General features: G+C 52.4%; 1 protein-coding gene across 1 annotated transcript in view; it reads left to right on the forward strand.

Annotated features, from left to right (window-relative positions):
* LOC135405241 (hydrocephalus-inducing protein-like) overlaps positions 1 to 26,242 on the forward strand; it is a 54,533-nt gene that overhangs the window by 14,000 nt on the left and 14,291 nt on the right. The window contains exons 10-38 of the mRNA XM_064639909.1: positions 388 to 523; positions 1,012 to 1,176; positions 2,055 to 2,207; positions 4,065 to 4,297; positions 5,017 to 5,266; positions 5,878 to 6,021; positions 7,467 to 7,610; positions 8,095 to 8,408; positions 9,386 to 9,878; positions 10,372 to 10,470; positions 11,058 to 11,267; positions 12,124 to 12,261; positions 13,320 to 13,497; positions 14,022 to 14,152; positions 14,822 to 14,955; positions 15,858 to 15,994; positions 16,631 to 16,752; positions 16,827 to 17,018; positions 17,421 to 17,570; positions 18,615 to 18,854; positions 19,128 to 19,302; positions 19,763 to 19,924; positions 20,217 to 20,390; positions 21,827 to 21,951; positions 22,404 to 22,550; positions 22,854 to 23,058; positions 23,512 to 23,653; positions 24,898 to 25,489; positions 25,979 to 26,134. Of these exons, the coding sequence (XP_064495979.1) occupies positions 388 to 523; positions 1,012 to 1,176; positions 2,055 to 2,207; positions 4,065 to 4,297; positions 5,017 to 5,266; positions 5,878 to 6,021; positions 7,467 to 7,610; positions 8,095 to 8,408; positions 9,386 to 9,878; positions 10,372 to 10,470; positions 11,058 to 11,267; positions 12,124 to 12,261; positions 13,320 to 13,497; positions 14,022 to 14,152; positions 14,822 to 14,955; positions 15,858 to 15,994; positions 16,631 to 16,752; positions 16,827 to 17,018; positions 17,421 to 17,570; positions 18,615 to 18,854; positions 19,128 to 19,302; positions 19,763 to 19,924; positions 20,217 to 20,390; positions 21,827 to 21,951; positions 22,404 to 22,550; positions 22,854 to 23,058; positions 23,512 to 23,653; positions 24,898 to 25,489; positions 25,979 to 26,134 (5,641 nt within the window). The remainder of the gene's footprint in view (positions 1 to 387; positions 524 to 1,011; positions 1,177 to 2,054; positions 2,208 to 4,064; positions 4,298 to 5,016; positions 5,267 to 5,877; positions 6,022 to 7,466; positions 7,611 to 8,094; positions 8,409 to 9,385; positions 9,879 to 10,371; positions 10,471 to 11,057; positions 11,268 to 12,123; positions 12,262 to 13,319; positions 13,498 to 14,021; positions 14,153 to 14,821; positions 14,956 to 15,857; positions 15,995 to 16,630; positions 16,753 to 16,826; positions 17,019 to 17,420; positions 17,571 to 18,614; positions 18,855 to 19,127; positions 19,303 to 19,762; positions 19,925 to 20,216; positions 20,391 to 21,826; positions 21,952 to 22,403; positions 22,551 to 22,853; positions 23,059 to 23,511; positions 23,654 to 24,897; positions 25,490 to 25,978; positions 26,135 to 26,242) is intronic.

The following is a 26,242-nucleotide window of genomic DNA, read 5'->3' on the forward strand; positions in this document are numbered from 1 at the left end:
TGGCACAGCACCCTGGGAGAGAAGGGAGTTGTTTTTCCTTGAGCCTTGGTGAGCATTGACCCTCAATGGGAAGGCTCCTCCAGAGCTCACGGTTCACTGGGCCTGTTGGGGGAGTCCTTGCAAGCCTCCTTGGGCAAAGGAGGGGGTGAGGCAGCTGTGCTCTTCCCGGGCACTTGGCAGCCTCTGCAGTGCTAAGTCTCAGGGTTTGCCCCTCCTTGACAAGACGTGTTTGAGTGGAAAGACGTGACAAGTGATTTATCTCTGTAGAAGTACTAAACGTCTGTTGGACAGTGAAAAATGTCTTATGCTCCATTCCATGCTCTGCGGGGTGAACACTCTCCATTCTCTCAGTATCTCTCATTCCCTTGGGGTCATCTCTTTGCCCAGATGTGTCGTTCCTGAGCTGCGTTTGCTCTCCTCCACCCTCGACTGTGGACCGTGCTCTGCAAAGGTCCCTTGCCAGAAGACGCTGACCCTTGTGAACCCGAGCCCCCTTCCAGGATGCTACAGAGTTCTCCCTCAGGTTTGGCATCTCATCCACCTCCTCCTCTCAAATACTACTGAGGGGTTTATTACAGACAAATGGGGTTTGGATAAGACCTTGCTGGTTTCTATTCAGACTTAAAGATGTGCTGAGAACAGGATTCTACCTGAATGTAAACTTTAGAAAGCAGTTAAATAGGAACCTACCTGAATATCAACTTCGGGAATCATTTTAACCTCTTCAGGAAGCAGTTTATATTCTAGTGTTTGGGGTATTTTCTTGTGAGAGATCTTAGAAAGTTGTGAAAAGCTGTTGCAAGGAGGCTGCCAGCACAGGAGTGGGTGTCTGTGGATGCAGCAGCTGTTGGATTCCCTGAGGATACTAAGCCCCAACAATTCTTGCATCTTTTTTTGTGCCTTTCAGCTTTTTCCTGGGGATTTTTAAAAAACGTGTGTGAGTTGCCATTGTGGTAGATGTTAAGGAGTTTAAAGGTGCCTCTGAAGTTGCACTTGATTCTGTCCCTCTAGAGACACCAAGAGGCCGCTGCTCTGTGGTACTCCAGCCCCAAGCCGTGTGGGATTATCCAGGGTCACAATGTGGTGGAGATCCCCATTACAGTTGAAGTCCAGGCGGTGGGTGCTCATTCCATCCCGGTGGATATCGCCGTGTTCGGGAAGGAGACATCCCCATTGGTGAGTGTGAGGGGAGACGTGTGCTTTTGTGCAGCTCATCCTGGGGGGTGGAGTGCACAGGGATTCTTCCAGGGAAGGCAGGGACTTGTCATATATGGCTGGTGTGGACAAGGACAGAATGCATTGGTGGCATAAGCAGTTTATGCTGCAAAAAGAGGAAGAGCGGAGTCCTCCTAGGGAGTAATCTCAGCATATAGTTCATCTAAGCTGAAATTGAGGATTATTTTATTTAATTAATCTTCCATTTAAAATGCTGGTAACTGTGGAAACATCTCTTTTAAAATGTCATCTCTCTGAACACAAAAGGAGGATTTCTGGGAATCTTCAGCTTTCTGTGTCAGAAAGGAAGGCTGATGTTTGAAAAGTGGTTGCAGGGAATTAAATTTATATTCAAGCAAATGGAAATGATGATGCCAAATCCCCTGGATGGCACCAAACATCTCAAGCCGGGCCATTGCCATTGTGCACGTAAACCAGTCAACAGGAAGGCCAGGCAGTGCAGGCTGTGCAGGGGAGCCTGACTTTTGACAAAACGCTTGCTCATAACTATCAGGCTGCTTCCTTTAAAGAGCAGGGTTTCTCCCCACCAGAGTAACCAGCTGTTTAACTGTCAGACTGTTTTTAACTACAGATTTCTTGCAAAGCTTTTACCTTTGGGCCAACAGTTTACAGTTTGAACATTTCCCGGACTTTAATCTTTTTTAATTGGGAGGGGAATATGTCAAATGTTTGCCTAAAAGGCCAGCATTTTAGCTGGAGCATCACATCTGTCCCTAGAGAAGTGACTTGAGTGCAACTGAGCTGTTTAAGCTTTCTTAACTTTCCCTGTTGTGTGGCTTTGTTTTTTTTAAATCTCTCTTACCTGCTCCCTGAAACAGCAAATGCATTTAATGTGCACTGGAAAGACACCGCTTGTCTATGCAAGTGTGAATAAGATAAACTTCGGCAAGATCCAAGTGATACAGGACACTTCCCAAACTCTCCAGCTGTGCAGTCTGGGTCTCATCCCTGCAGCCTTCAGAGCAGAGATCGTAAGTGTCTGTGGGGCCGTTTTCCAGGGAAACTCCCTGGTCAGCAGCAGCCCAGGACTTGGATTTTATATGTAAGGTTTCTATATCGCTCTGTGGGAGAGAGGAGACAAGAGATTCCATCCGAGGCAAGAGGAGCCTGGCTCTGCAGGTGGTTTTAGCTGGGACAACCTTCAGTGAAATAGTTTGCAGAGTTGTAGGGGCAGAAGCGAGTCTGGATTGTGGTTACAAGTTCTCCCTTTATTTTGTGGAAGGTATTTAGCAGTGCAAGTCACGTTTTTGGAGCTCTGAGATGAAGAGAAGCCTGTGGCCCTTTGCTCCTGAGAGGGCAAGGATTTCCCCATGGTTTCCTCATACCATCTACATTTGCTTTGTGCCAAAGTGCTGTTAATGGTAGAGACCAGGGTGTGAGGTCTGTCCTCAAGCTCTGGGTGGGGAGAGGAGTTTCCCCCTCCTGGGGGTCAGAGCAGCTGGGCTGTTGCACACAGATACAGCTGAGGAGGTTGTGCATCCCTGGAGCCTGTGGCCTCCATAGCGTTCCAGAGTATCTGGAGAGCAGCTGCAGAGAAAGGCTCTTTAATTCATGGAGGCTGCACAGGGCAGAAGGAGCTGAGGCTGCTCCCCTGGCAGGAGGAGCTGAGCTGGTGCAGCAGAACTGGTGCAGCCAGCAGGGCTGGGCTGGCTGGCATGTGCTCCCCGCTGCAGAGGTGTCTGTGAGGGGCTTGGAAACAGGCTTGGGAGGAGGTTTGTTCTCCTCCATGCTGAGGAAGTTTGTTCTCCTCCATGCTGAGTGGGCTGGGCTCCTGGAGCTGGTTGAAAGCAGCCCCGACACAGTGGACGTGGTTGTGTCCGTGGATAAAGCATCAGGCGGTGGGGGAGAGTCCAGGCTCAGCCTCCTGGGCCAAGGAGGAGGAGAGTGAGTTTTCCACTTGCTGCTTTCCCAGGTATCTGAGGAGTAAATGTAACCTCCAAGTGAGGGATTTCCAGGGCAGCTTTCTTCAACTCCACAATGAAATTCTGCTCTCCACCCCTGCAGAGAGCAAGCCACCTCAGATGGGTGGTGCTGGCATGTAAATGATAGTTTTTGCATGCTCATACCAGGCCGGGACCTGCCGAGCTGTGTCTGTACAGCTGTCCCAGTGGAAGGCCTTGCCTCCCTCCCCAGGGCAGCTTGCAGCTTTCTTACCCCATCCACAGAGGGAAGTCCATGAGAAAGCAGAGGACCAGAGTGCTTGGGAAGGCTGGGCCATGCCCACAGAGCAGTTTTCTTTCTGCTTCCTGTTTTCCTGCCCTGCTATAACCATTTAGAGCTGACTTTTCCAAAGCAGAGGGCTCTGGGGCACCTCTTTGCAGCTGATGATCAGTGGGAAGCCAGGGCTTTGGTCCTTCAGGGGCAAGGACTTTGGTGCTGGGCTTTTGCTCAAGCGGTTTTGCAGAGTTAGTCTTCAGGCTCTCAGCAGTATCCTCCAGCTGTGTGGCTGCTGTGGTGGGATTTGAGCAGCTGTGGTTTTCTGTAGCCTTGAGCCTTTGTGAAAACCCAGCTCTGTTGTGGGGAAACCAGAAGAGAGAAAGTAGCTTCCCTTGGCATACACTCCAAGAAAAAATTGGAGGGGGAATAACCTTCTCCTGAGGAGCATCCCTTGGGTTGGGCAAAACTTAAGTCTGTTAAAATGGATTAAAAGAGGGTAAAATACAGGTTGTATAAGCTCTGCTCTTGCCCAGACACAGTAGCTTAGATTTAGGGAAATGAAGGCTTTACAATTTTTATCCTCCTCTCTGTAGTCGTTCCTTTTCTCACACCCCACAAGTCACCAGGGTCCATGGTTTCCACCCTAAATGCATGTTTGGCTTGTCTTACAGGGTGGTAAATGCTGGAGTATTGAACCCAGGGAAGGAGTGGTCCCTGCCAAGACTGAGGTTCCTGTGGTTGTCACGGCAAACCTGGGTGACACAGGGAGATTTGAGGACAGCATGAAGCTGTTTGTTGAGAACAGCCTTACCAGTGTCATCCCCATCCAGGCTGTGGGCATTGGCACCACAATTGCCATTGACAAACCGTTTGCTCCAGAGCTGAATTTGGAACCCCAGTTCAAGTAAGAGATCTCTTAACTCCTGCCTCTCCTCTTGGCTCAGCAAGGAGCAGTTATGCTGTAGGCTTTCAGGCTAAATCTTCTACAGTGCTCCAGGCCCTGACTCTGTTTCCCTGAAGCCAGAGCTTCCTTTAGAAACATGTCGTTATGCTCAGGTTCCTTAAATTATTAGAGAGATGCCTCTGCCCGAATTAAGGGGCAAATGAGACCGTATTCCAAAGTCAGTAGTACGGATTTTTATTTAACAGTAAATGTGAGGTAGAGAGAGACAGAGAGAAATGGGGAAAAGAGAGAAAGGGGGAGACAAAGAGAATGACAAAGGGACAGATTAAGTAGAGAAAATATCACCTCTGCATGGATTCCATTGACATCCAATTGATTCTCTTCTTGTGGCCTTCTCGGAGGTGAAGTGTTCTCAAAGTGATGGTTTCAGTCTGGATCCATTAGGGGAAGCCCAGAATGGTGAGGGAAAAAGCCCGCGGTGATGAAGGAAGTCCCTTTTGGTGAGGGAAGCTGTGGAAATACTACATTATCAGTATAAACCGATTTCTCTTTGCAACGACAATATCAGAAAGGCATCAGACATTGTTTCTGGTCCACGTTAAGAGCGGGAAATGAGGACGGTCTCCAAGCTGTTAACATCTCAGATTGCTTGCTGAGAGCACTTGACTGCAGGGAAATAGCAGCTCCCATGACCTTTTCCATCTCTGCTTCTCCTCCAGCCTCGTTCCCTGCGTTTTCCGGTTCAACGTGACAAACAAGGGGCGTCAGTTCCAGCGGCTGTACTGGGGCACAGAAGGTTTCAGCACCTTTCGACAGCGTCATCCTCTCCCTGCCCTCAGTGTCACCAAGGGCAAAAACGCTTCCCAGAGACCCACCCCCCCCGTATTTAAGCTGCAGCCATGGGGGATGTATCTGCAGCCAGGCGAGACTATGGAGCTGGTGCTGGAAGGCTTCTCCAGCACTGTCCAGGTGAGGTCCCTGCCAAGGGCCGAGCCTTCCCCATCAGGTCCCCTCCAGTGGGGCTTCTCCTGCAGCCCCTTGACATTTGCCTGGGAAAATGAGCAAGGGCCTTCAAGACAGTGTTTAAGGCTACAGGTTTCCATGGCAGCACTGGTGGCTTTCCTTGCTGGCCACCATCAGTTGCTAAGGCTTTTTTGTGAGTCCATAGCTACCAAACCGCAATGCTGATCCCAAAATACGGGCTGAAGGAAGTATTGCTCCTTCGGGGCAAACAGGAGTGTCACCTGCTGAGGCACAAAGGAAGGGCAGAGAAAATAGGTTACACTTAAAGCAGGAGCCCAAGCAGAAAGTGAATTAAACAAGTGTCAGGTGGTTTCTCTAGGGTAAGCAGGGGGTAAAAGAGAAGCCCTGTGAAGGGAGGGAGTGTCTCACGAGTGCCTTTTGTGGCTGTTGGGGTGCAGTGTTAGGGCCATTGTAGCGCAGAAGAAATAGGCTGCAGCACAGGAAGAAAAGGGGGCAGTGTCTGTAACTTTGTGGCCCGTGGGGGGTAAGGAGCCAACACAGGGCATTTGCTGGACACCCTGCCAGCACCACTGGTGACAAGTGACTCTTGCATGCAGGAGGTGGAGGAGAAGCTGGTGTGTGAGGCAGCCGTGGGGCCAGAGATAACAAAGAAAGAGATAATCAAGACAAAGGTCACCTGCAAGTTCATTTCTCCCACGGTGCAAATATCATCCAGAGCAATCACTTTCTGTGTGGAGAAGGTAACTCTCTGGATTGCATCCTGGCATTTACTGCATGGCTCAGCGAGAGAGCTCATGGGGGGGTGTGTGCTTGTGTTAACAGCCCTCTTTACCCTTCCTGAGGCACTTTGTAAAGTAAGTGAGGATGTTTTTAGAGATGAGACTGGTTTTTAACTTCCTTAAAGTAGAATTGCAGCTACAGCTGCACTGCTGAGGGGGACCGTGGCCACCTGGAGAGAAATGTCAGTTTCTGTGCTCACTGTCAAGGGAGGTTTTTGAGGATCCTCCAATGCACGGTGATGTCTGAACACCAGTGCTGTAGGGAAGCTGGGAAAACCAGATATTCCTGTGAATTCCTCAGGCTGATGAGGAAAAACCTGTCATCTGCTTTGTGTCTTTGCCTTCTCTGTTGTTGGTATGGATGCTCTATGGTATAGCTCTATGGTACAGCTCTGTGCATTTCCACAAGCCTCACCTGCTTCTAAGGACCCACCCACATCCTGCAGCTGCAGTGATGATGACACCGAGGCAAACTAGGTGCCCTTTAGTCTCTGGATCCCAACTTCTGCATTATCATTCCCACAAGGTGTCTGGAAAGGATGTTGCATTATTTAGTTTCTGTGGTTTTGGGTCTCTCCTCAGGTTCCCAGGCTTCCATGGAAGCACTGAATTCTGGGAACAGGCAGTTTGAATGTAACGAGAAGCTTTTCAGCTCTCCCTGATGCCTGCCTGTGCTCTGCTTGATGCCACACTGATTTATGGAGTGCTCTGGCACTGCAGCTGTTTGATATCAATACATCCAGAACTAGTTTCCCAAACTCCGTCTGATTTCTCTGCACCATGCAAGAAGCCCACCACAATGCACAAACAAGAAGAAGGAGCTTAGGCTGATCATAGCTCTGAGGTTATAGACACCATGTGCCTGTAGCAGAGGCAGCAGGACACACAATGCAGAGGGACTGTTGAGGTTTCTGGCTGGCCACATGTTCATGGAATGTTCAAAGTTGACCTTGGGCTGCTGCAGGATCTCCACCCTGGGCCAAATCCTGCTTGCTTTTCTCTTCTGGCTGGCATCACTGCTTCTAGGAGGCTGCTGGAGCCAATAAGGCTGTGAGAAATGACTGTATATGAGGGAAGATCATATTGTGCTGTTCTGCCCAAGAGAGGAGACAAACGTTCTGGGGTCACTTTCTGCCTTTGATCTTGTTCAAGCAGCTGCCTTCTCTCAGGGGCCTATTCCTTCCTCTGTACATAGGAGCGTTTCCTTGTCTGCCAGGGGAGGCTGTAATTTCCAAACATGAAAAGAATCAGCTCTAGAGAAAAATGTCCTGGAAGGTTTAGAATCAAAGAAAAAGAGTAAATAGAGATGTATGCACTTCTGAGGTTGAAAAATGTGAAATGCATTGGAAGGGGAAGGAGGTCTGTGGCTCCTTGAGGTTGTTTTTCCTTGTCTCCTGTTTCTGTAGCACCCCGATGATGTCCTGACTCTTCAGTACAAGCCGCTGTCTTTAAAAAACACCTGCTGCCTGCCATTCCACCTTTTGCTGGACTTGGAGCAGCCGTTCCTAATCTGTGCTGCAGACCAGCAGCCCCTCCCTGCAGAGGCCCAGGTGAGCAGCCAAGGACCCTCCTACCAGTGGGCTTTGAAGAGGGAGGGCTGTGGTGGTGCCCTTCTGTTGGGAGGTCCTCAAGTCGAGAAGTTTATTCCGTAGAGTCAACAGTGGACTGGCCTGAACTGTGAACTGAGTCAGCAGAGCTGCTGAAGGAAGCAAAAACTCATCTGAATTGGAAAGATCCTTCCTGGCTCTAAGATATGAGGGGAAGGGAGCAGGCATCCAGGTGTGGGCAAGCCATGCAGCAGAGGTGTCTCCTGGAGAGCACCCCATCCTCTTGTATTGCTGCTGAGCACAGAAACAGGAGCCTGAGAATCCCCCACTGGAGTGTGGTGCTTGCAGTCAGACCCTCCCTTGTAAAGAACTGAAAGGTGGACTGGGAAGGCCGTGCTGGGGTCACACTTTGAGCGTTTACGATTTCATGCTGTCAGACCTTGGGACTTCATTGTGTGGGTGACTAACACTCCTTGTCTCCTTGCAGCCTGTGAAGATGGAAGCAGGGCAGGAACTTCATCTCTCCATCAGCTTTAACCCAGCTTATGAAAAGGATCCGATCAGCTGGGTAGCAGAGAAGACTATGAAGATCCGGATGGTGGAACATCCTCATGAGGAAGAGATCACCGTTCGGGGAGAGGTCTACTTCCCGAATCTCTGTATCCCGACCAAAGCACTGGACTTTGGTTGCATCGTGACTGGCACAGAACAAGTGCGTTACCTGGAGATGACCAACTGCAGCCCAATTCCTGCCCACTACCACTGGTCATTCCAGATGGACAGCAAGGAGTACCCGACAGAGTATGTGCACCTTTGCCCTCTCCTGGAAGCTCTTTTTCCTGGGTCCTGTTTGTACTTTTTCGCCATATTGACCACCATAAATGGTCTACTCTGACCTCCAATTGAGAGACCTGGAGACACACCATCTATAACGCTGCTGATGCTTTTGAGAAAGCACGCAGGATCACCCTTGAGGAGAAAAGGCAACGCAGAAAGAATTGTGCCTTGCAGAATATACCATCTAAGGAGTCTTTCTGTTGTGCCTTTTGCAACTGGACATGCCTATCTCATATTGGCCTTTTCAGCCACCAACACGCTTGCAACAAACGTGGGTAGAGCCCTTCCCAAATCTTCGTTCGCGAAGCCCAGCCATGATGATGTTTGTACTTTGCAAAGACCAAAGCTGTTTGCCTGGGATCTGACAAACTGCTTTTGACTTTCCCTTGTGGAATAACACTGACCAGCCGTGGTCAGGCTGGATGCTCAGGGAATAGGCGTTTTCCATGGGTTTGGTGTTACTGTAGTCCCCCTCCTGGTTTCCTCTGGGAAGGAAGGCTGGTGGGGAAATCTGCTTTCTCAGACCTCTGTGGCCTGAGGCAGTGGCCACCTTGGTGAAGGGCTCCTAGTCCCACCTCCACAGTGCTGGTGGAGGCACTTTCACAGCCCTTTGGCCCCTCTACTTTGGGATGGGTCCTCTCTGCAAGCAGAGAAACAGCTCTCTTCTCCTTGCTGCCTTCTCTGCATTCCCAACCTTGGCCTGGAAGTGCTGGAGGATGCCCAGAAAGTCCCAAATCACATCACAGAAAGAGCTAATTAGCACCTGAGCTGATGCTGAACATCTTGTTACCTTCCCCTTCCTTCTCCTTTTCTGAGACACCCCCTTTCTGAGCTCACCACACCTGCACCCACCTGGGGGCTGCATCCTGACGAGGAATTGCTCGTGCAGGTGTCCCTCCCTCCCACTGCAGGTCCGTGATCATGGTTACGTTATTTTCCAGGTTCATACCTTCCCCACCTACATTCAAACCCCAACCACAAATGGTCACGTTCGGCTGTGTTGAGTGTGGGCGTTATTCAAGGAGGTACTTCAGGCCTGGAAGTGTGCAGGAGCCAGCCAGAGCCCCGGAAGCAGTGCAGGACTCTTCTCAACAATCATCACCTTCAGCAAACTGCCTGGAAACAGAACAGGATTCTTCCCAACAGACATCACATTTAGAGAACTGCATGGAAGCAGAACAGGATTCTTTCGAAGAGTCATCAGATTCAGAGGACTCCCTGGAAACAGAGCAGGATTCTTCACAAGAGTCATCAGATTCAGAGGACTCCCTGGAAACAGAGGACGATTCTCCTGAACAGTCATCAGATCCAGAGAACTCCCTGGAAACAAAGCAGGACTCTTCCCAAAAGTCATCAGATTCAGAGGACTCCCTGGAAACAGAGCAGGATTCTTCTGAAGAGTCCTCACATTCAGAGGACTCCCCAGAAGCAAAGGTGGGTTTTCTTGTGCACCTGACACCTGTGTTGCCTCCCCCTGCTTGCCACCAAAAAGCTGTGTTCGTGCCGACCTCCCCTTTTGCTGCCCTGCTGTTCTGTGCCCTGAGAGTGGGCTGGGCAGCAGGGCCAGTGGCTGGACATGGGGCATCTGGGGAGGGAGAAATAGGATACTTTTCTTTGGAGAAGCCCACTCCGATCCTACAGACCTATGATGAGTTTGGGATTTTTTGGCTTGTTTCCTTTACAATGTAAAATGAGGCTTTTCTGCCTCTTCTCATGATGAGAAGGCTTCCAGTTTCCTTCCTGTAGCAAGCCATGCCAAATCCTGATCTCCATGTACCCCCTTCCCAGCCCAGCTGGACCACCCATTTTCAGATCTCTGCCTTCACCCAAGAGCTGTCATTGCAGTGATGGCCCCAGAGCTGCCTTTTATAGAGTGAGACTTGGCAAGGTGGCTGTGTCCTGCAATGGAAAGTGGCTTGTCTTCCAGGTGCCACTGTACACTGCTGCAGGGCCTCGGAGCTCAGTAGAGACGAAGAGGTCTGGGCAGTCGGCGGAGGTAAAGCCCCCTGGCTTCAGAGCGGAGGAGGTGAGTGGGAATCTCTCTCACTTGCACGTTTTCAGCGTGGCAAGCAGGTCTGTTGCCCCCAGAGCTACAGAACTCCCTGTGCAGCACCCATGGAGGGCACTGCTCCCCTGGTACTTCATCAGGTGCTCAACAGGATATTTTTCAGGAGCATTTGGTGTAGCACCTTGAGAGAGCAGCATGTAAGTCAGAGAGAGGGAAAAGCCTCAGGAGTCAGATGAGCTGGGCTGGAGTCCTCCCCTCAGCTCCAAGAGCTCTCACCTCTGAGTCTCTTGCTTTTCTGAAGGCAGTAAAAACTGGTTTTAAAGGCAAGTTCTGCAGCAGAGAGAATGTTTTGCTGCCAGGAGACATCCCAGTTTACTTTAATGTCTGGTATTAATTAATGCATTGAGCAGTGAGTATGGCAGAAGACTTTGGCCATGCTCCCTCCACTGGTCAGTGGCATGGAGGCCAGATGAGATTAGGATGCTTCTGGCTGGTGTTTGAGGAATAGGCCCCTCCAGCTATGGTTGTACTTTGCTCCAAGCCACAGCTGCTCTTCTGCACCCATTTCCATGCTCAACGACTCGATCCCTCCTCCCCTCCTGCAGGTTTTCGACATCCAGCCAGTGTCCGGTGTGCTGCAGCCGGGCAAGAGCCAGCAGGTGCCCTTCACCTTCTTTGGCCACGCCAACATCATTGCCCGTGTCACGGTGCTGTGCCAGGTGGAGGGAGGCCCAACCTACGAGGTGGAGCTGAGGGGGGAGACTTCAGTCCTCACCTACCACCTGAGCGTCGAGGAGATCGACTGCGGGCTGCAGGTACCACCCCTTCTCCTGGCAGAGCTGCTGCCTTGGGACCATCACCAGCAGGTTGCTTCCCAGCCCGGCCCAGGGCTCTCTCCCCTTCCCAGTTCCTTTGTTGTCTCTGGGGCTTGGAAGTACAACCTTGGAGGGGTATATCTGGCATCCAGACTGCTTTGTAATGGCCATCTCCGCCCCCCTCCAAAATGTTGGGAATTCCTTATCTTCAGGGTACCTAATGCTGCCTCCTGGAGCAAGCAGGATCCCAGTGGGGATGTCCAGAGGGACATATCCCTGAGAAATCCCTCTGCTGATCCACTCGTAAAGCCTGAGCTCCAATGAGATGCTCTTGTTTAATGCTCTTGCTTAATCCCCAAAATAACCCGGTTGGGCTTCCGGTCACTGCAGGTGGAGAGAATGTCCCAGAATAATCCCTACTTTACTACTTCTCAGTTAAAAGTCCACAGGTCTTTCCAGCTGCTGTCCCTGTCTTGGTGCCCCATCTGTCTCCCTTTTTGCTGGTGTGTTGCTTGCCAATACTTGCATGCAGGTATCTTTTCTTCTGGAATGCCTCGATGCCACCTCCTTTGTTTCTCCTGGCTGTTGGTGACCCCTCAGAGTGCAGAGGGCCTGTGTCCCCTGCTTCATTTGTTACTGGCTCTCCCATGGTTGTTCCTGCCCCTCTGCATACTGCCAGGACTCTGTTCCTGTGCAGGTCCCTGTGCCTGGGGGTTCCCCATGTTCCCAAGTGCCCATAGCTTGTTCCCAGTCTCTGCTCCTGCAGTGTGTCTGCTTTCAACCCCATGAAAGAGGAAGGAGATTCCCAGCACCAGGCCTGTGTCTGTAACTTCCCACTCCTCTGTCCTCTCTCCAGCTCTTTAATGAAGTCACCAAAGCAGAGGTCACCCTGCGGAACAACGGGAAGATGGGATTCACCTACATGGTACAGAGCCCCAGCACTGGCACTGCAGACAAGCCTCTGCCTGGTGTGCTCGTGGTCCTGCCCAGCACAGTGAGTGGCACAATTGACTGACCCCAGCCCTGTGTCAGGTGGCCAAGGAGAGGGTTAAAGAGAAAAAAGAGGGGAAAACAAAACCAAACCCAGCCATGAGAGACAGGGCTGTAAGCAATTGCTGCTGGGGGCAGAGAAGGTCAAGCAAGTGCCATCCTGCCAGACTCCCTGTGGCCTTGGCTGGCGAGTGGCTCTGCCATCCCAGGGCAGCCACCAGTGGGAGGCACGAGCACGTTGGTCACTCCTTGGCCCCCAACTGCTGAGCTCTGTGGCTGTGCTGGCACTGAGGCTCTTCTGAGGGTCACCTACCCCAGCTATGGGATCAGACAGGACTTATTCCATGTCCGTACCTCCCCTGTGCCAGCACTAAGCAGCACTTACAAATTCCTTGCTTGGGCTTGAAGCTCCTCAGCCAGAAATTGTCGCAACCCCTGTGCTGGTCCTTCCCTCCTCCCAGCTGTGCTGCTCTGGAGCAGCTTTGTGGGGCAGTGAGGGGGCAGGGAGGAGCAAGGTTGGAAGAACCAAGAGAGGAATTTGGAGCATCCCACCACTGTCCCAGCTTCTCAGTGCTGCCTGGATGTCTTTGAGGTCAAGCAGTGTTCCTGTTTTTGTTTCTCTTTGCACCAGGAAGAGGAAGCCTATTGGCTTTCCCATTTCTTCCTGCCTGTCTCCTACAAGGGGTGACAGGAGCTGCTGGCCCTGCTGAGAGCGTGGGCACTTCACTCCTCTTCCACAGTGGTGGCAAAAGAGCTTTTACCTGTTCAACCTGGCTCTCACTGGCAGAGGGCAAACCCCGTTAGCAGCAGAGCCATGCTCACGCTGAGCACAGGGCAGGCTCTGCTGGGGGTGCAACCTTAGGAGCCCTGGGAAGGACACACTGCACCCTCTGCACCCTCGCCTTGGAGGCTCGAGCTTTTGGGCACGAGGAAGTTAGAAGGTGATGTGATCTGATGTTTTCTTCCAGAGAGAACCTGTCTTCTTAGCCTGTCTGTGGCCTGAGCCTTCCTCCATCACACCCTCTTTAATGCATTGCCTCCCTCTTCTCCTGTCCCTTGCAGGCTTCCATTGAACCTGGCAAGGAGCAAGTGCTGAAGCTCTATTACCTGCCAGGAGTGCCAGGAGTCTTCTGCAGGACATTCCAGGTTCAAGTGGGTCACCTGAAACCGGCAGAAATCTCCCTGAAAGGAGAGGCGGTCTTTGCCGGGATCTGTCTGGACCTGCCCTGGAGCATCAACGGTGAGCAGTGCCCATCTGCTCCCCAGCAAAGTCCTCACTGGGGTTTTTCCCAACTGTAATGCCCAGAGGGCAGCTCACACCCATCTCCACCAAGCCTGGAGGTTGCAGGGCTGCCAGACCAACACTCACCCCTCTGGTTGCTTCCTGAGTCTTGAGCAGACAAGCACATGTAGGCTTTGTCCAAGTAACCATCCTGCAGCTCTTGCCAGCACTTCCGTCAGAGGCCTGGAAAGATGGCTAGACAGAAAAGCTTGGGAAAGCTATAAGAGAGACTGGCAGGGCTTTTGGCAGGGTTGGATTTGCATGACACTGCAGGGGATGAGATGCTCCTCTGTTGGGAGGAAGATGGGTGGGAGTGAACATGAGGATTCAGAGACAAGCAGCAGCGTCCACTCTCCAGAGATGGCTTTCCATTGATGGGTTGTTTCTGGGAGAGACCAGCCTTTGGGGGAGTGGAACTTCTCAGCTTAAATGGTATTGGCACTGCACCCACACTTCTATTTGTGAATGTTTTCTTCCTTCAGGAAGTGAAAAATACGAGAAACTATTGAAACAGGCAAAAGAAAAGCTGAAAAAAGACAAGCAGGACAAGAAAGCAAGTGTTTGGAGGAAGGCTCGAATCAGGAAGCGACACGCGAAGGGCCCTGGCATTGTGGTAAGCACAGCTGCAGTCCCATTTGGCACATGCCACCCTCCCCATGTCACTTGAGCCCTTGGCACCCCACAACACCCCACAACAGCTTCTCAGTGCCCTGCTGGCACTTGGGACCTCCCCGCCCACACCTGACCACAAACATGCATCAGCTCAGCGTTGCCCCACCTCTGGTCGTGGTCTCTCCTGGAGATGTACCAAGCTTCCTGGCTACTCCCCTTGCTGAGGAGTTTGTTGCTCCCAAATCAAACCCTAGCAGGTTTACAGACCTTAGTAGCAGCAGCCTGACTGTGCCCTGGGACTGTGCTGGCAGTGCTCAACTCCAAGAGGCACCAACTTGATTGGGGTTCCCTTTTCTAGGCAGCTTTTGTCCAAGCTGCTTTGGCACTGGCTGGGGACAGGCAAATACCTGAAGCTCTGGAAGGTTGCTAGCTTGTCTGTCTGGCCAGATCAGCTTTTCTAGCAGTGGGTGGGAAGGCACAGATACTGCAGTTATTTCCCTGGAGAGAAGATCCTGGCTAGGAGAGCAGAATGTGTCACAGACACTGAGCAGTCAGAGAGGAGGACCCCATTCCCCCTCTCAACAAGAGCAGGGTGGGATCCTCTTTCAGATACAAGCCTGGGCCCTGGGAAGGGCCTTTGCTAACCAGCCACTGCCTTCCCTTCCCTCAGGCAAACACTTGGCTGAGGATGGAGATGGAGCAGATGCTGATAAAGGAGAATGCTCTGGAGCTGCAGCCAACCCTCATCTCCTGCCCCCCAGAGGACACTGTCTTTGACAAGCGCATTCCTCAGAAGCTTGTCCAGTGAGTAGGGACTCCTGTTCCCTCTCTGCAGATGCCCTGAGGGCAACACCCAGCAGTGTCCCCTGCTCCTGAGAGCTCCTTGAGCATGCAGAGCTGGGAACAGTGGGCATTTCAGAAAGGGGCTGACCCCAGTAGCTGTGACAGCAATAGCTCGTGAGCAGCTGACTGTCCTCCCTTCCCCAGTGCTGCGCTGAGCTTTGGAGCTGCTCAGCTCCCCACAGGTGCAAGGTCCCATTCTTGGAGCTGAGGGGACCCAGTGCAGACCATCAAGCCCTTCCAGACAGCACAGACACTGTCCCTGCTGACCAGCTCTGAAAGAGAATTCCAAGCTGCTCTCTTGGTTCTGACTAACAGAGCACCCTAAGCAAAAGGTGGCTTTGATGCTGGTGGGGTGGCAGGGCTTATCTGGGTAACTTGGTCCTTCCCTTTGCTCCTTCATGATGCTGCATGGGCATGGGAGGCTCCAGTTCAGGAAGAAGATGCTTTGCAAAACAGATCCTTCGTGTGACCTGGTTGCAGAGCAGTGAAGTTTTCCTGTTCAAATCTTATTCCAAGGCTCAGAAGCAATTTCAGGCTTGGGCTGTGCACCAGGAGAAGCGTTTTCACTGAGACCACTGGAGGTCCAGTGGATTTACCTACACTGGCTTTTTGTAGTGGAGGAGCTGTGACCAGAGTCCATTTAAAACTAATTTTATTTTCGGGTCCCATTGGAAGCTGATGAAACCTAGGACCTGCACTCCCCATAACTTCCCAAAGTCATTGTCAGGTGGTCAGGTCTTGGGTTTTGTAGGCTTGAGTTTTTACAGCAGTGAGTACAGAAATATCCACTTTATTTGAATCTTCCACCACTTGAACATGTGGCTCCGCTGTTGTTTAAGGACTGTCCTTACTCCTCCTTCCAGAGCTGAGCTGCCTGAGTACATCCTGGACATGGGCACTGTCGTTCAGGGTTACAGTAAAAGCTGCACTGTGAAGATCACCAACACCTGGAGGTTCCCAGTGGCCGTCCGGGCCAATGAACGTGCCCTGCGTGACACAGGTAACCAGTGCTGGAGGGGATTCCTGTGGGCTGCAAGGAGCTGTCTCAGACAGATTAGCTTAAGCCACTGCACATGGGGAGGTTTTTTGAGCTTCTTCCTCCCAGTGCTCCTGCTGGGAGCTTCAGGGCCAGAATTCTCCTGGCCAGCTGTGCCCAGGAACCTGGCCTGCCTGTGACTGCCCTGACGCTTCCCTGCAGGGGCCTGATGGGCTGATTACCCTTGTCATCTCCCAACATCTTCTGCCTTTGGTTCCCATCGGCATGAAGTTTCTTTGGGCATTCTGGGGGTGTTGCAAACAGATGGGATCTGTTGTGGTTGGAAAGTGCTTTGTCTGGAGTTCACACTCTCACAGCTCTTGTGTTCAGCCTTTACTGAGGAAATAGCCTGTTTGATTCTCTGGTGGATTGAAGTAGGCTTCCAAAAGAGGCCTGGAGGCAAATCTGCACTTCCATCACAGAGTGGCTCGCTGTGTCTGAGGGCTGCTCAGGTGTCTCCTCTAAGTTTCTGTCCCGGGAACAGCACAGTGTGAGGTTTTTCCCAGGGCTCCCAGCAGGGCTCTCGTATGGCCTTAACATGCTTATGACACATTTCATATTGCTTGTGTATCTCAGCTGCTTTGTTCTCATCTGTTCAAGGTTTCAGCGTATACCTGGAGCCCGTGGAGTTCCTGATCTACGGCGCCACCAAACTGTTTCAAGTGAGCTTTGCAAGTGCCAACCTGCCCGTGGGAAAGGTGGATGTGCTCCTGCCCATCAAGGTACTGCAGCTTTTGGGGCAGGCAGCAGGCACATGTCACCTGGACTCTCAGCTGAACTCTCTGTCCTTCTCCAGGTAAAGAAAGGCCCCACACTGCACATCCGCCTCCGTGCCACTGTGATTCAGCTGCTGCTCAGCCTCTCCAGGAACAGACTCCAGTTCCCCGATGTCCAGGTTGGGCAGTGCTGGCACGAAACAGTCCGGCTTTACAACCAGTTCAGCGTGCCCTGTGAATGGTTCCTCACTGTCAACAAACCTGCCAAGAAGGTAAAGCACAGGTGAACGTAACACGGAACGTCGTGGTTGGGTTTTCTTTGCACCTCCTGCCTTTTCTGTGCCTGTGGCTGCCTGAGTACTTGGGCTACAGCGTGTTTGAGGAAGCTTTTGAGGGTCCAGATCAAGGCTGCTTTGCCTGGACCTGTTCCATTGGCTGACGCTTTACTTCTCTGCCATCCTCACCCATTCCTCCTCCTCCTCTGAGGACAGGACGGTGGCTCTCCATCTGCTTGCCCTGCCTGCAGGTTGTCCCTCCAGTTCTAGATGGTGGGGGCCACGCCGGGTTTGCTGTGGGTGCTCTCAGCACCAGGACAGGATCTCGGAGCACTCCAGGAACCGAGGCTCTGTCCTCTCAGACCATGGAGACCTCACACGACTGGTTTCTGTGCTCAGGTGGACAAACGTTTGACACCAGCCGTGCGTCAGAAGGAGCTCCAGGCTGCGAAGGATGATTCCCATGTCTTTCAGTGGAAGGCCCAGGAGGGAACCCTTTATGGTAGAGAGTGGTGTGACCTGGAGATCCAGTTTTCACCCCTGGAAGAGGTAAGATTGGCAGGTGTCGCCCCAGGAGCTCTGTCAGGGCAGGGTGGTAAGGAGAGCCCGATGCAGGGAGTGGCAGATGAGCTCTTCCTCCACTGGCAGCTTTCTGGAAGCCCTGCACTCACTGTGCCTCAGTTTCCCCTGCAGCACACCCTTCTGAGAGGCGCCTTGAAATTCCCACAGGGAACATCAGGGCACTGTGCTGTGGCTGCCTCTCTGCCCATGGGGGAGATCTGCCTGACTCCCCTCGTCCTCCCCCTTGCCTGGTTGTATTTGCAGCCTGCGACGCTGGGTGCAGAGCAGCTGGCACAGTCACAGGGCATCAACCTGGAAGGGTCAATGCTGGCTCATCCTGCTACTGGCACCAACAGACAAAACAGCCACCAGACACCTTCCTGGGCACGGAAGGACAGTCACCTGTAGTGGTGTGCTGCCAGCAGTCCCTGGGGCTCTGGCCCAGCCTGCCTGCACATTGCCATGCATCTGGGGAGTCGACTTCAAGGATGGAGCATTTCCAAAAGCCCTTTGCATGTGGCCACTGGGACTTGGAAACTGACAGGGTGTAACAGGATGGACACAAGTGCTTCCATGCCCAAGAACAGGGATCTTTTCATTGCTAGAGAGATGTAACCAACCATCTTGTGTCAGACTTTGACCAGAGCCAAACACTGAGCAGAGAAGACGACCTTTATTTCTAGCCAGCGAGAGCTCATCTGCCTCTCTCATAGAGCTGGTGTTTGCCTGATGCAGCAGTGCCAGGACTGAGGACCTTTCTCGTGTGCTTCTCCACGACTAGGGGAGAACATCTGATAATCCATTTTATATCCATTTCATACCCAAATACCCAGTTACACTGCACACCAGGATTCGTCCCAGTTACTCAGAGCCAAGGACACAGATGCTGTAGCCCCTACCATAAGTAAATATCTGACTTTCCATTCCCCCTGGAGGGACTGATAACACCCCTGACCTTTGGGCAAGGCTTGTATTTGGGGTCCTGTCACCTAGGACTTCATGGACAAGTTTTCTGCACTTTTCTCTTTTCAGAAGTCCTACAAAACCGAGCTGAAGATCAACGTTCGTGGGAACAGCCAGCTCCTCGTGCTGCACATCTCAGGACAGGGTCTGGAGCCACAGCTGGAGTTCAGCCCCACAGAGATCAAGCTGGGAGCGGTGCTGCCGTGCAGCCCTGAGCTGGAGAGGACAGTGGTGGTGAAGAACCCCTGCGAGTTCCCCACTGAATTTTACTCCCTGGAGTTTGATGAGGAGTACCGTGAGGAGGAGAAGGTGAGAGGGAAGGTCTGGTCCCCATGTATGTGCTCCCCAAGCTCTCCAGCACTCCAGCCTTCCCAGGCTTGTGCCAGGGAGATGGAGGCAATCCCCAGGGCAAAGCCTGGTGGCACTTTGAGGAGAGCCATCCCTGCTGGCAGTCTGTGGAGGGGCTTGGATAGCCTGTGTTGTTGGGAGGAAGGAAGGAGGGAGAAGATGGGCTGAGTCTGTTGGTATGATGGAGGTTGATAAAGGAATCTTGTGGATGGTTTCTCTTCCCCACGCGCACAGATCCTGCGGACCCTGGAGGAGTTTGAAGACCGGACGGCTGTGGTGATGCCTCCACGTGCTGTGGGAGAGAAGCTGCCCCCAGAGGTGCTGGAATGTTATGAAAAATGGAAGAAGATGGAGGCTTCAGGTCAAGAGATTATGTCCAAGCTCAAGGAAGAATCAGGCCAGGATAATGGTGAGCGTTTGGCATTGGCAGTTCTGACTGTGGACATAGCAGGGAGCCCAGCCCACACACCCTGAGCTCTCTGTCACCTTGTTCTCCATGAAAAGCCCATGCTTCTAGCAGCCATCTGATCTCCTGCCTGGTGGAGGAATTCCTGGATGAAGGGCTGTGGCATCCTCTGCCAACCTGGAGTGTAGCCAAAGCCAGCTCCTATCTGCCTGCCACGGACTGGGGAAATATTCAGGATATCCCCTTGCGTCCCTTAGCCTCAAAGAGTAGCATCAGATGAGCTCTTCAGCCAGTAGGACCAGGTCTAATATCACTGGTTCTTTTATATTTGCTCCTTCCCAGCAACAAAAGCACAAGCTCATGTTGCTTTCAGCTGTCTCCTTTCCTGGGATCTGAGGGGATGGGGAGGATGATCAGGATCCAAGGTACGCAGAAGGCTGACTTTTCTATTTGTTCTGCACAGCAGCGCTTCAAGAGAGCATCAGGTTGTTAAAAGACATGGTGGATGAGTCTGACAGGCCCATCCGTCAGGCCATCAGGCGCTACACCCGTCCCGTTGTAGAAGAGCTCAAAGCCCAAATGCCCAGAGGGATCGCCATCATCGTCTATGGGACACCCCGGACAGGTACGGGAGCCACAGCCCTGGGCTGCAAGGAGAGGGGGAAGCAGGAGAAATGCATCCTGGTGGACCGTGGTGCCTGAGACAAAGTCCTCAGCTGAATATGAGGTGGAGATGATCCACCTGGGGCTGGAGTTCAGTGCTCGTAACCGTGCTCAAGCTGCCTCCCTTGCGGTCTCCCCTAGAAGGGCACTTGCTCTCCCACCGTCCTTGAAACCTGTTTGTGAGTTTTCCAGAGGCTATCCCTGAAAATGCCTCATGTGCAAGTGTCACCAAGCAGTCTTCCTCTTTCTTTCAGGAAAGACAAGGGTAGCGGCCGCCCTGTCCAAGTATTACAGTGCCACCTGCTTGTCCCTGGACGAGGTGGTGACAAAAGCCATGTCGGACGAGCGCAGCTCGGCGGGGCGCCGTGCCCGGGAGCTGTGCGTCGAGGCTGCCCGTCAGCAAAGAGCCATGAGGGAACAGATGCCGGGTAAGGAGAAACGCTGCACTCAGAGCATGCTTAGGAAACCACCATGACCATCTGCTTCTGCTTGCTCAGAGAAATGGTTTGACAGCCCTTGGGTCTCTTAGGGGTCATGCGTGCTGTGCATCTCTGGCTAGTTTGAAAACAAAAAGCTCAATATTAAGGGCTCCAACAGGGGCACTTTTACTGCCATTCTTGGCACATATTCTTTTTTCTAGGGGTGGTGAAGCACACCTGTCTCTTTCTCTGAATTTTTTATATTTCCTCAAAGCTGAATCCAGCTTGCTCCTCATGGGCAGCAGGCAGAGCCATTGTCACCTTCACAAGGAAAAAGCCCTCTGAAGTGGCTCATTAAGCACAAGACAACTGAGTGTGGCTTTGCAAATGTGAGAGGAAGGGAAGAATAACCTCCTAGAGGAGTTTCCAATGAGAGACGTGCTGTAGATAAGCTCTTTTCTCCAGAGATTTTCCTATGCCCACTGTCGGGTCACACAGCTTGTGCACACTGTGCTGTTCTCCAGATTAGACTGGAGACTTTTATGAAACTTTGCCGGGCAGTTGGTTGTTGCGGTCCGAGGGGAAGAGGGGACAGGACATGAGGAAGGGTGCAAGCAGACTTGTTTATTCAGGCGTGCGCCCGATTCTTAACCGTCCCGCCAGGGAAAGGGGGCAGAACATCGGGTGGGCTATCAGACAGACAAATGGGGGAGCAAATCAGAACAGGGCACAGGCAAAAGGGGGAGGAGGAAGCCTGGGCATGTGCAGTTGTGCACTGTGTAGCATGAATACAGTGAAACCACATAATAACAGTAAAGTCCATATGAAAGTCCTGCCAATTGCTGTATGCTTTTCTCCATGCCTGGAACTGTTCCCATCCTGAATCTTGCTTCTCTACAGTTGGTGCCCTGAGCTCTGCAGGGTTAGGCCAGACCTGCTCAGTGTGGGGAGAAGTTTTGCATTGCTCCGCTTTGCACCTGGTTGGGTTCAGAGCTGGTGGAAGGAAGAAGGGTCTTCCCCAGCCCAGCTGGGGTTTTCCCACACGGAGGATTTAGCTCCAGCAGAGATGGGTGATGCAGCTGAGGCTGGGCTGCATGTTACAGTCTCCATGTGAAAATGCAGGATGGGTGCAAGGCATGGAAACAATGGTCCTGGAGGACGAATCTTTGGGTTGATCTGTAGGAGAGCTACTGTGCTAGCAGTGTCACCTGCGTACACGTTTGTTAGGAGGGACCTAGAACTGGCTTTAAAATCCAGTCTGGGCCGGTGTGCTTTATCCTGCTGATAAGCAGGAAAGGAGCTGCTTCTGGGAAGCAGTGCTGCTAGTGCCCAGCAGGCTGGGGGACAAGTGCCATGTCCCTTCCAGGGGCAAGGCTGTGCCCATTGGGATGGAAGGTGCCTGCTTGCTCCTCACAGCCCTACTGATACATCTGTCTCCTCTACAGGTAAAAAGGGCGCTCAGGCCAAGAAAACTGAGCCCAGCCCTGCGGACAAAGCCAACCAGAAGACTTTCAGTGCTGGACCCCAGAGTGCTTCAGCAACCAAGGATAAGGCATCCGACAAACCCCAGGCAAGATTTTCAGTGACCTCCAAGGTGAAACATGATCTGCACTGGGACCTTCCTGTTGCCTTTGAGATGGGAAGGGGCTGCTTACAGTGGAGGCTCCATGTCGCCAAGGGCCTGGTGCAGCATCTACAGTGCCAAGAGCCAGCTGGGACAGGAATGTGCTCTGGCAGAAAAGCACCATTGGTTCTTAATGGTTTGTGGGCAAAGTGTATTCCTGGCTAACTTGGCTGCAGGCGGTGAGCAAAGCTGTGGGAGGCTGTGCTGGGGGCTTGCAAGCTTGGGTCTCTGCTGGCCAAGGGACGGGCCCTCCAGGGTTGTCCCCTGCAGCTGCCAGCCTGCACTGCAGGGTTGCCCTCGTCTCTACTAGTGAGGAAGCCCAGATCCGAACCCAGCAGTGGGAACTGTCCAGGGCTTTCCGCAGGGGTTTATTTTCCTTACCATGTTCCACATTGCAGATGGCAGCCGTTTCCTGCGCCACCGCTCCTACACCACAGCAACTGACCATCCTCACCAGGATGGGGAGAAAGGAGAAAAAGAGGAAGTTTTGGAGCTCTGTGCTGCCTGAGGAACTGCTGGTGGAAATCATCTCTGAACGGCTGCAGGTACGTGGCGTGGGGGAAACGGAGATATTCCTGTGCCAGAGAGACAGGCAGTGAGAGACAGCTCGGAGAGGAGGAGGAGGTCTATGCCTGCTGCTGGAGGATCCTGTGCTGCATGCAGGGATCCTCGGGGGAAGCTGCAGATGCCCTAAGTTGGCAGAGTGTAGTGCAAGATCCAAGCTGGTTGTAGCTAATGCACTTGGAATGACAGTGGCTGGTGTCCTGAGAGATCTGCATTTACTGACCAGCTGCGAGCCCAGCGTGTGTGATGGCTGACTCGCTGTTCCCGTTTGTCTCTCCTGGCAGCTGAGTGACTGCTACAAGGGAGTGGTGTTTGATGGCCTGGAGACCCTCTTTGCGAGCAGCCTGGCATCTTCTCTCCTGTGCGTGCTCAAAGCTGTCAGCAATCGCCCTCATATCCATGTTGTGAACATCTTCCAGGATTCTGAGTTTTGGAAAGGCAGGCGGATGGCTGCAAGAGAGAGGAGGGCAGCTAAAAAACAGCAGAAAGGTGAAATATCTCCATCCGTCTCAAATGTCTCTCAAGCCCTCAACCTTAGCTGTGTGTATCTGGGTTTGCAGCAGAGCTTGTAAGAAATCTTTTTATTGATCCTTCCACCTTCTGGCTCAGTGTAGCCAGCACTCAGCTCACAGCTTCTTTACATACAGCAGAGCTGAGGCTGTAAGACTCACCTTAATCTCAGTCATTAAAGCTTGGGTGCAAGTGCAAGCTGGCGTGGCTCAGTGACTAACCCTCAGCCAGCTGTCCACAACCATGGTGCACCTGAGCCAGGCCACAGTTTGGGGGGCTGTCTGAATTTTGGAGCAGGGATGTGAGCTCCATGGTGTCTCCTGGCAGGATAAGAGGCTGGGTCAGGAAAGAGCTGTGAATCCTCATAGCTGACCCAGAGCCCCAAGCTCTGCTTGCAGTCACTGATGGCTTCTCTTGTGGTCTGTGCTGAAGCACGGGAGAAGGAAGAAGCTGCCCGGAGAGAGGAAGAACGTCTCTGGGATGTGGATGTGGACGAGTACGAAGCCCTCCCTGAGAAGCAGAAAGGTCTGCTTGATTACAAAATTGAACAAATCAAGCGTGAGTGGAATGAGAGGTGAGTAAACCTCCTCTGGGTTACTCCTCAGGGTAGTGACCCTGGAGGGTTTCTCTGCTCCAAGGACCTTGGTTGAGCTCAGAGGGGTTCAAGAGCAAAGGCCAGAAGCAGTACAAGGATGGCCAGGTCCAGGTCCCCAGTTCTCAAGAGAGGAAGGACCTTCCTCTGTTGAGATGAGAACGTCTTCTCTCCATTTTAGCTGTGAGCCCTCTGGCTTAGACATGGCCTGCGGGGAGCTGGGCTCTGGGCTTGCCTTGCCACTGCCCACAGAAGTGTCTCAAAGTGTGTGATGTTGATTCTCATCTTCTTCATCATCCTCCTTCTTCACCAAACCAGCAGGATTGTGGTGTGGGCTGGTGTGGGACACAGCTGTGCTGGCTTGCTTTCACCCTGGTCCTGCTATAGATGAAGTCCTTGCAATGCTGATGCGCCAGGGCTTTCCTTAGGGTGGAGCACCATCCATAAAAGCTTAGGCTGCCCTTCAGCTGCAGCAGCAGGTGAACCCAGGAGAAGCTCTGGCCCAGCAAGGCAGCGCAGCTCAGGAGGACACACAGGAAGAGTGTGGAGCTGGGAGGGGAAGCTGCTTAAAGCAAGCCTGTGTTTCAGCACTTCTCTCAGCCCAGGCTGATGTTTGTTGCACTGGGAGGAGATGGCCAGGGCTGCTTCAAATCAGTTCCCAGGACAGACAGCAGAAGTGTACCCTGGTCACAGCTGTATTCCAGCAGGAAAACTGGTGAATCAGAGCCTGATTTGCAGGAGGGGACTTTCTGCAGCCTTTGCTTTCTGATTGCTATGATTATTCTCATTAATGAGCAGGCTCTGCCCAGGGAAAAGGGGGCTGAAGGAGCCAAGTAAGCATTGGAGGAGGGATAAATAGGTGTTAGCAATTTATGGGCAGGTCTAAACTGGGAAACCAAGAGAGGGAAGGCTTCAGTCATCACTGCAGAGAGATGGTGGATCAACCTTTGGCAGCGTGCTGGAGGTGTCCGGGTGGACCTCAGGGGAGAAGTTGCACAGTTGATACCTTATGATGGCAAGGCTTAGGTTTAGCCCAGGAGGTCGCCTCCCACCCTTCCTCACTTGGGATGTTCCCAAGCTTTCTGGGTTGAGGAAGGTCCACAGTGATGGTCTAACAGTTCTGCCTGGCCTCAGGGTCAAAGAGTGAAGGGCAGAGCCAGCTGGGATTACAGTGAGCGCAGGTTTCTGGTGGTGACTCTTGGGGGTGTTTTCTCTTTGGCTTGCAGAAGGGAGCTGGAGTGGCTGGCTCGAGAGCATGAGGAAAGCAAAAAGATGTTGTCACGAGACTCAAAGAAGCAAGATAAGCTGCAGAAGAAGAAGAATGGCTGCTCGGTGAAGTTTAAGCTACCCGCAAAAGAGCAGCAGCAGGAAACCAAAAGCCCAGAGGTCCGGATGAAGAGCAAAACAACAGCAGCAAAACAACAGCAGCAAGAAACCAAAATCCCAGAGGTCCCGAGTAAGCATGAGAGGATCTTGGACCTGAGGTTTAACATCTATGAGTCTTCACAGAAGAGGATCAGACATATTCTGTCATCCTGGGACAGGGTTCAGGGTATCATGAACCAAGTGCCAGACAAGTCCCAGTCTTCTCCTAAACACAAAGACGAGAAGAAGAGCAGTAGGTCTCCGGAGAAGGCAGAGAAGAAGCCTCTAGAAAAACATGGCAGCCACAAGAGTCTTCAGTGGGACGGGGAAGTTGCAGAAGGCTCAGTCAGAAGCCAGGATGCCGGAGTGCCCTGCTTGGACTTCCACATCACGCGTCGTGAAAAGGTGTTTAGGAGGATCCTGAAGAGCAAGAAGCTGCCACCAGCAAAGCAGGTAAAAACCTGCAAGGCTCAGATGCTGAACTTGCCATGGTCTGGGGCCCTGGAACAGTGTGTCCCCCAGGTGATAACAACACAGAGCCTTGTCGAGGCCACTGATGATGTTCCACAATAGCTCCGCAGTATCTCTGTGGATGGGGAGGTTCTCAGCCTCCCTCAGATGTGTGGAAAGTGGGAGTGCTCTGTGTCCAAGCATCCCATCTGTTCAGAGAGTTTCTCAGTCTGGAAATCATTAAAAACAGTCCCAGGGCAGGGCAGCTCCCAGGCATTGTTCTCTTCAGCTGAGTCACTTGGGAGAGGTTTTTTCTTGGTCCTACTGTAGGTCCTGCCTCTGCTCTGGAGCCTGCTAACCCACTGGGCATAAAAAAGCACTTGTACTCCGTATAAATCAAAAACTCCACTGCCAAAAGCTCAGGGCCTTTAGGGAAGGAGTGTGAGGATGAAGGTGACAGGAGTATAAACAGGCTTTTCTCTTTGGTTTTAGATCCTGCACTCTCTGGGACTGGGACCTCCCATTCCCCCTGGCTGTCTTTTCTCCGTGGTCCCCTACCCAGAGGAGGACAGAGTCTCCACAGCAGCACAAGACCTCAGACACTTCATCCTTGTTGAACCTGAAGGTGCTGCTGCAGAAGATGATGTGGTGGGTATTCCTTTTGTGCCTTCAGTGAAGGTGCCAGGGCAGGGGACAGGTTGGATGGAAAAGGGTCACCGTGGAGGGGCAGTGAAGACGTGATGGGGCCCCATGTCT

The sequence above is a fragment of the Pseudopipra pipra genome, chromosome W, assembly GCF_036250125.1.
Source record: "Pseudopipra pipra isolate bDixPip1 chromosome W, bDixPip1.hap1, whole genome shotgun sequence".
NCBI lineage: Eukaryota > Metazoa > Chordata > Aves > Passeriformes > Pipridae > Pseudopipra > Pseudopipra pipra.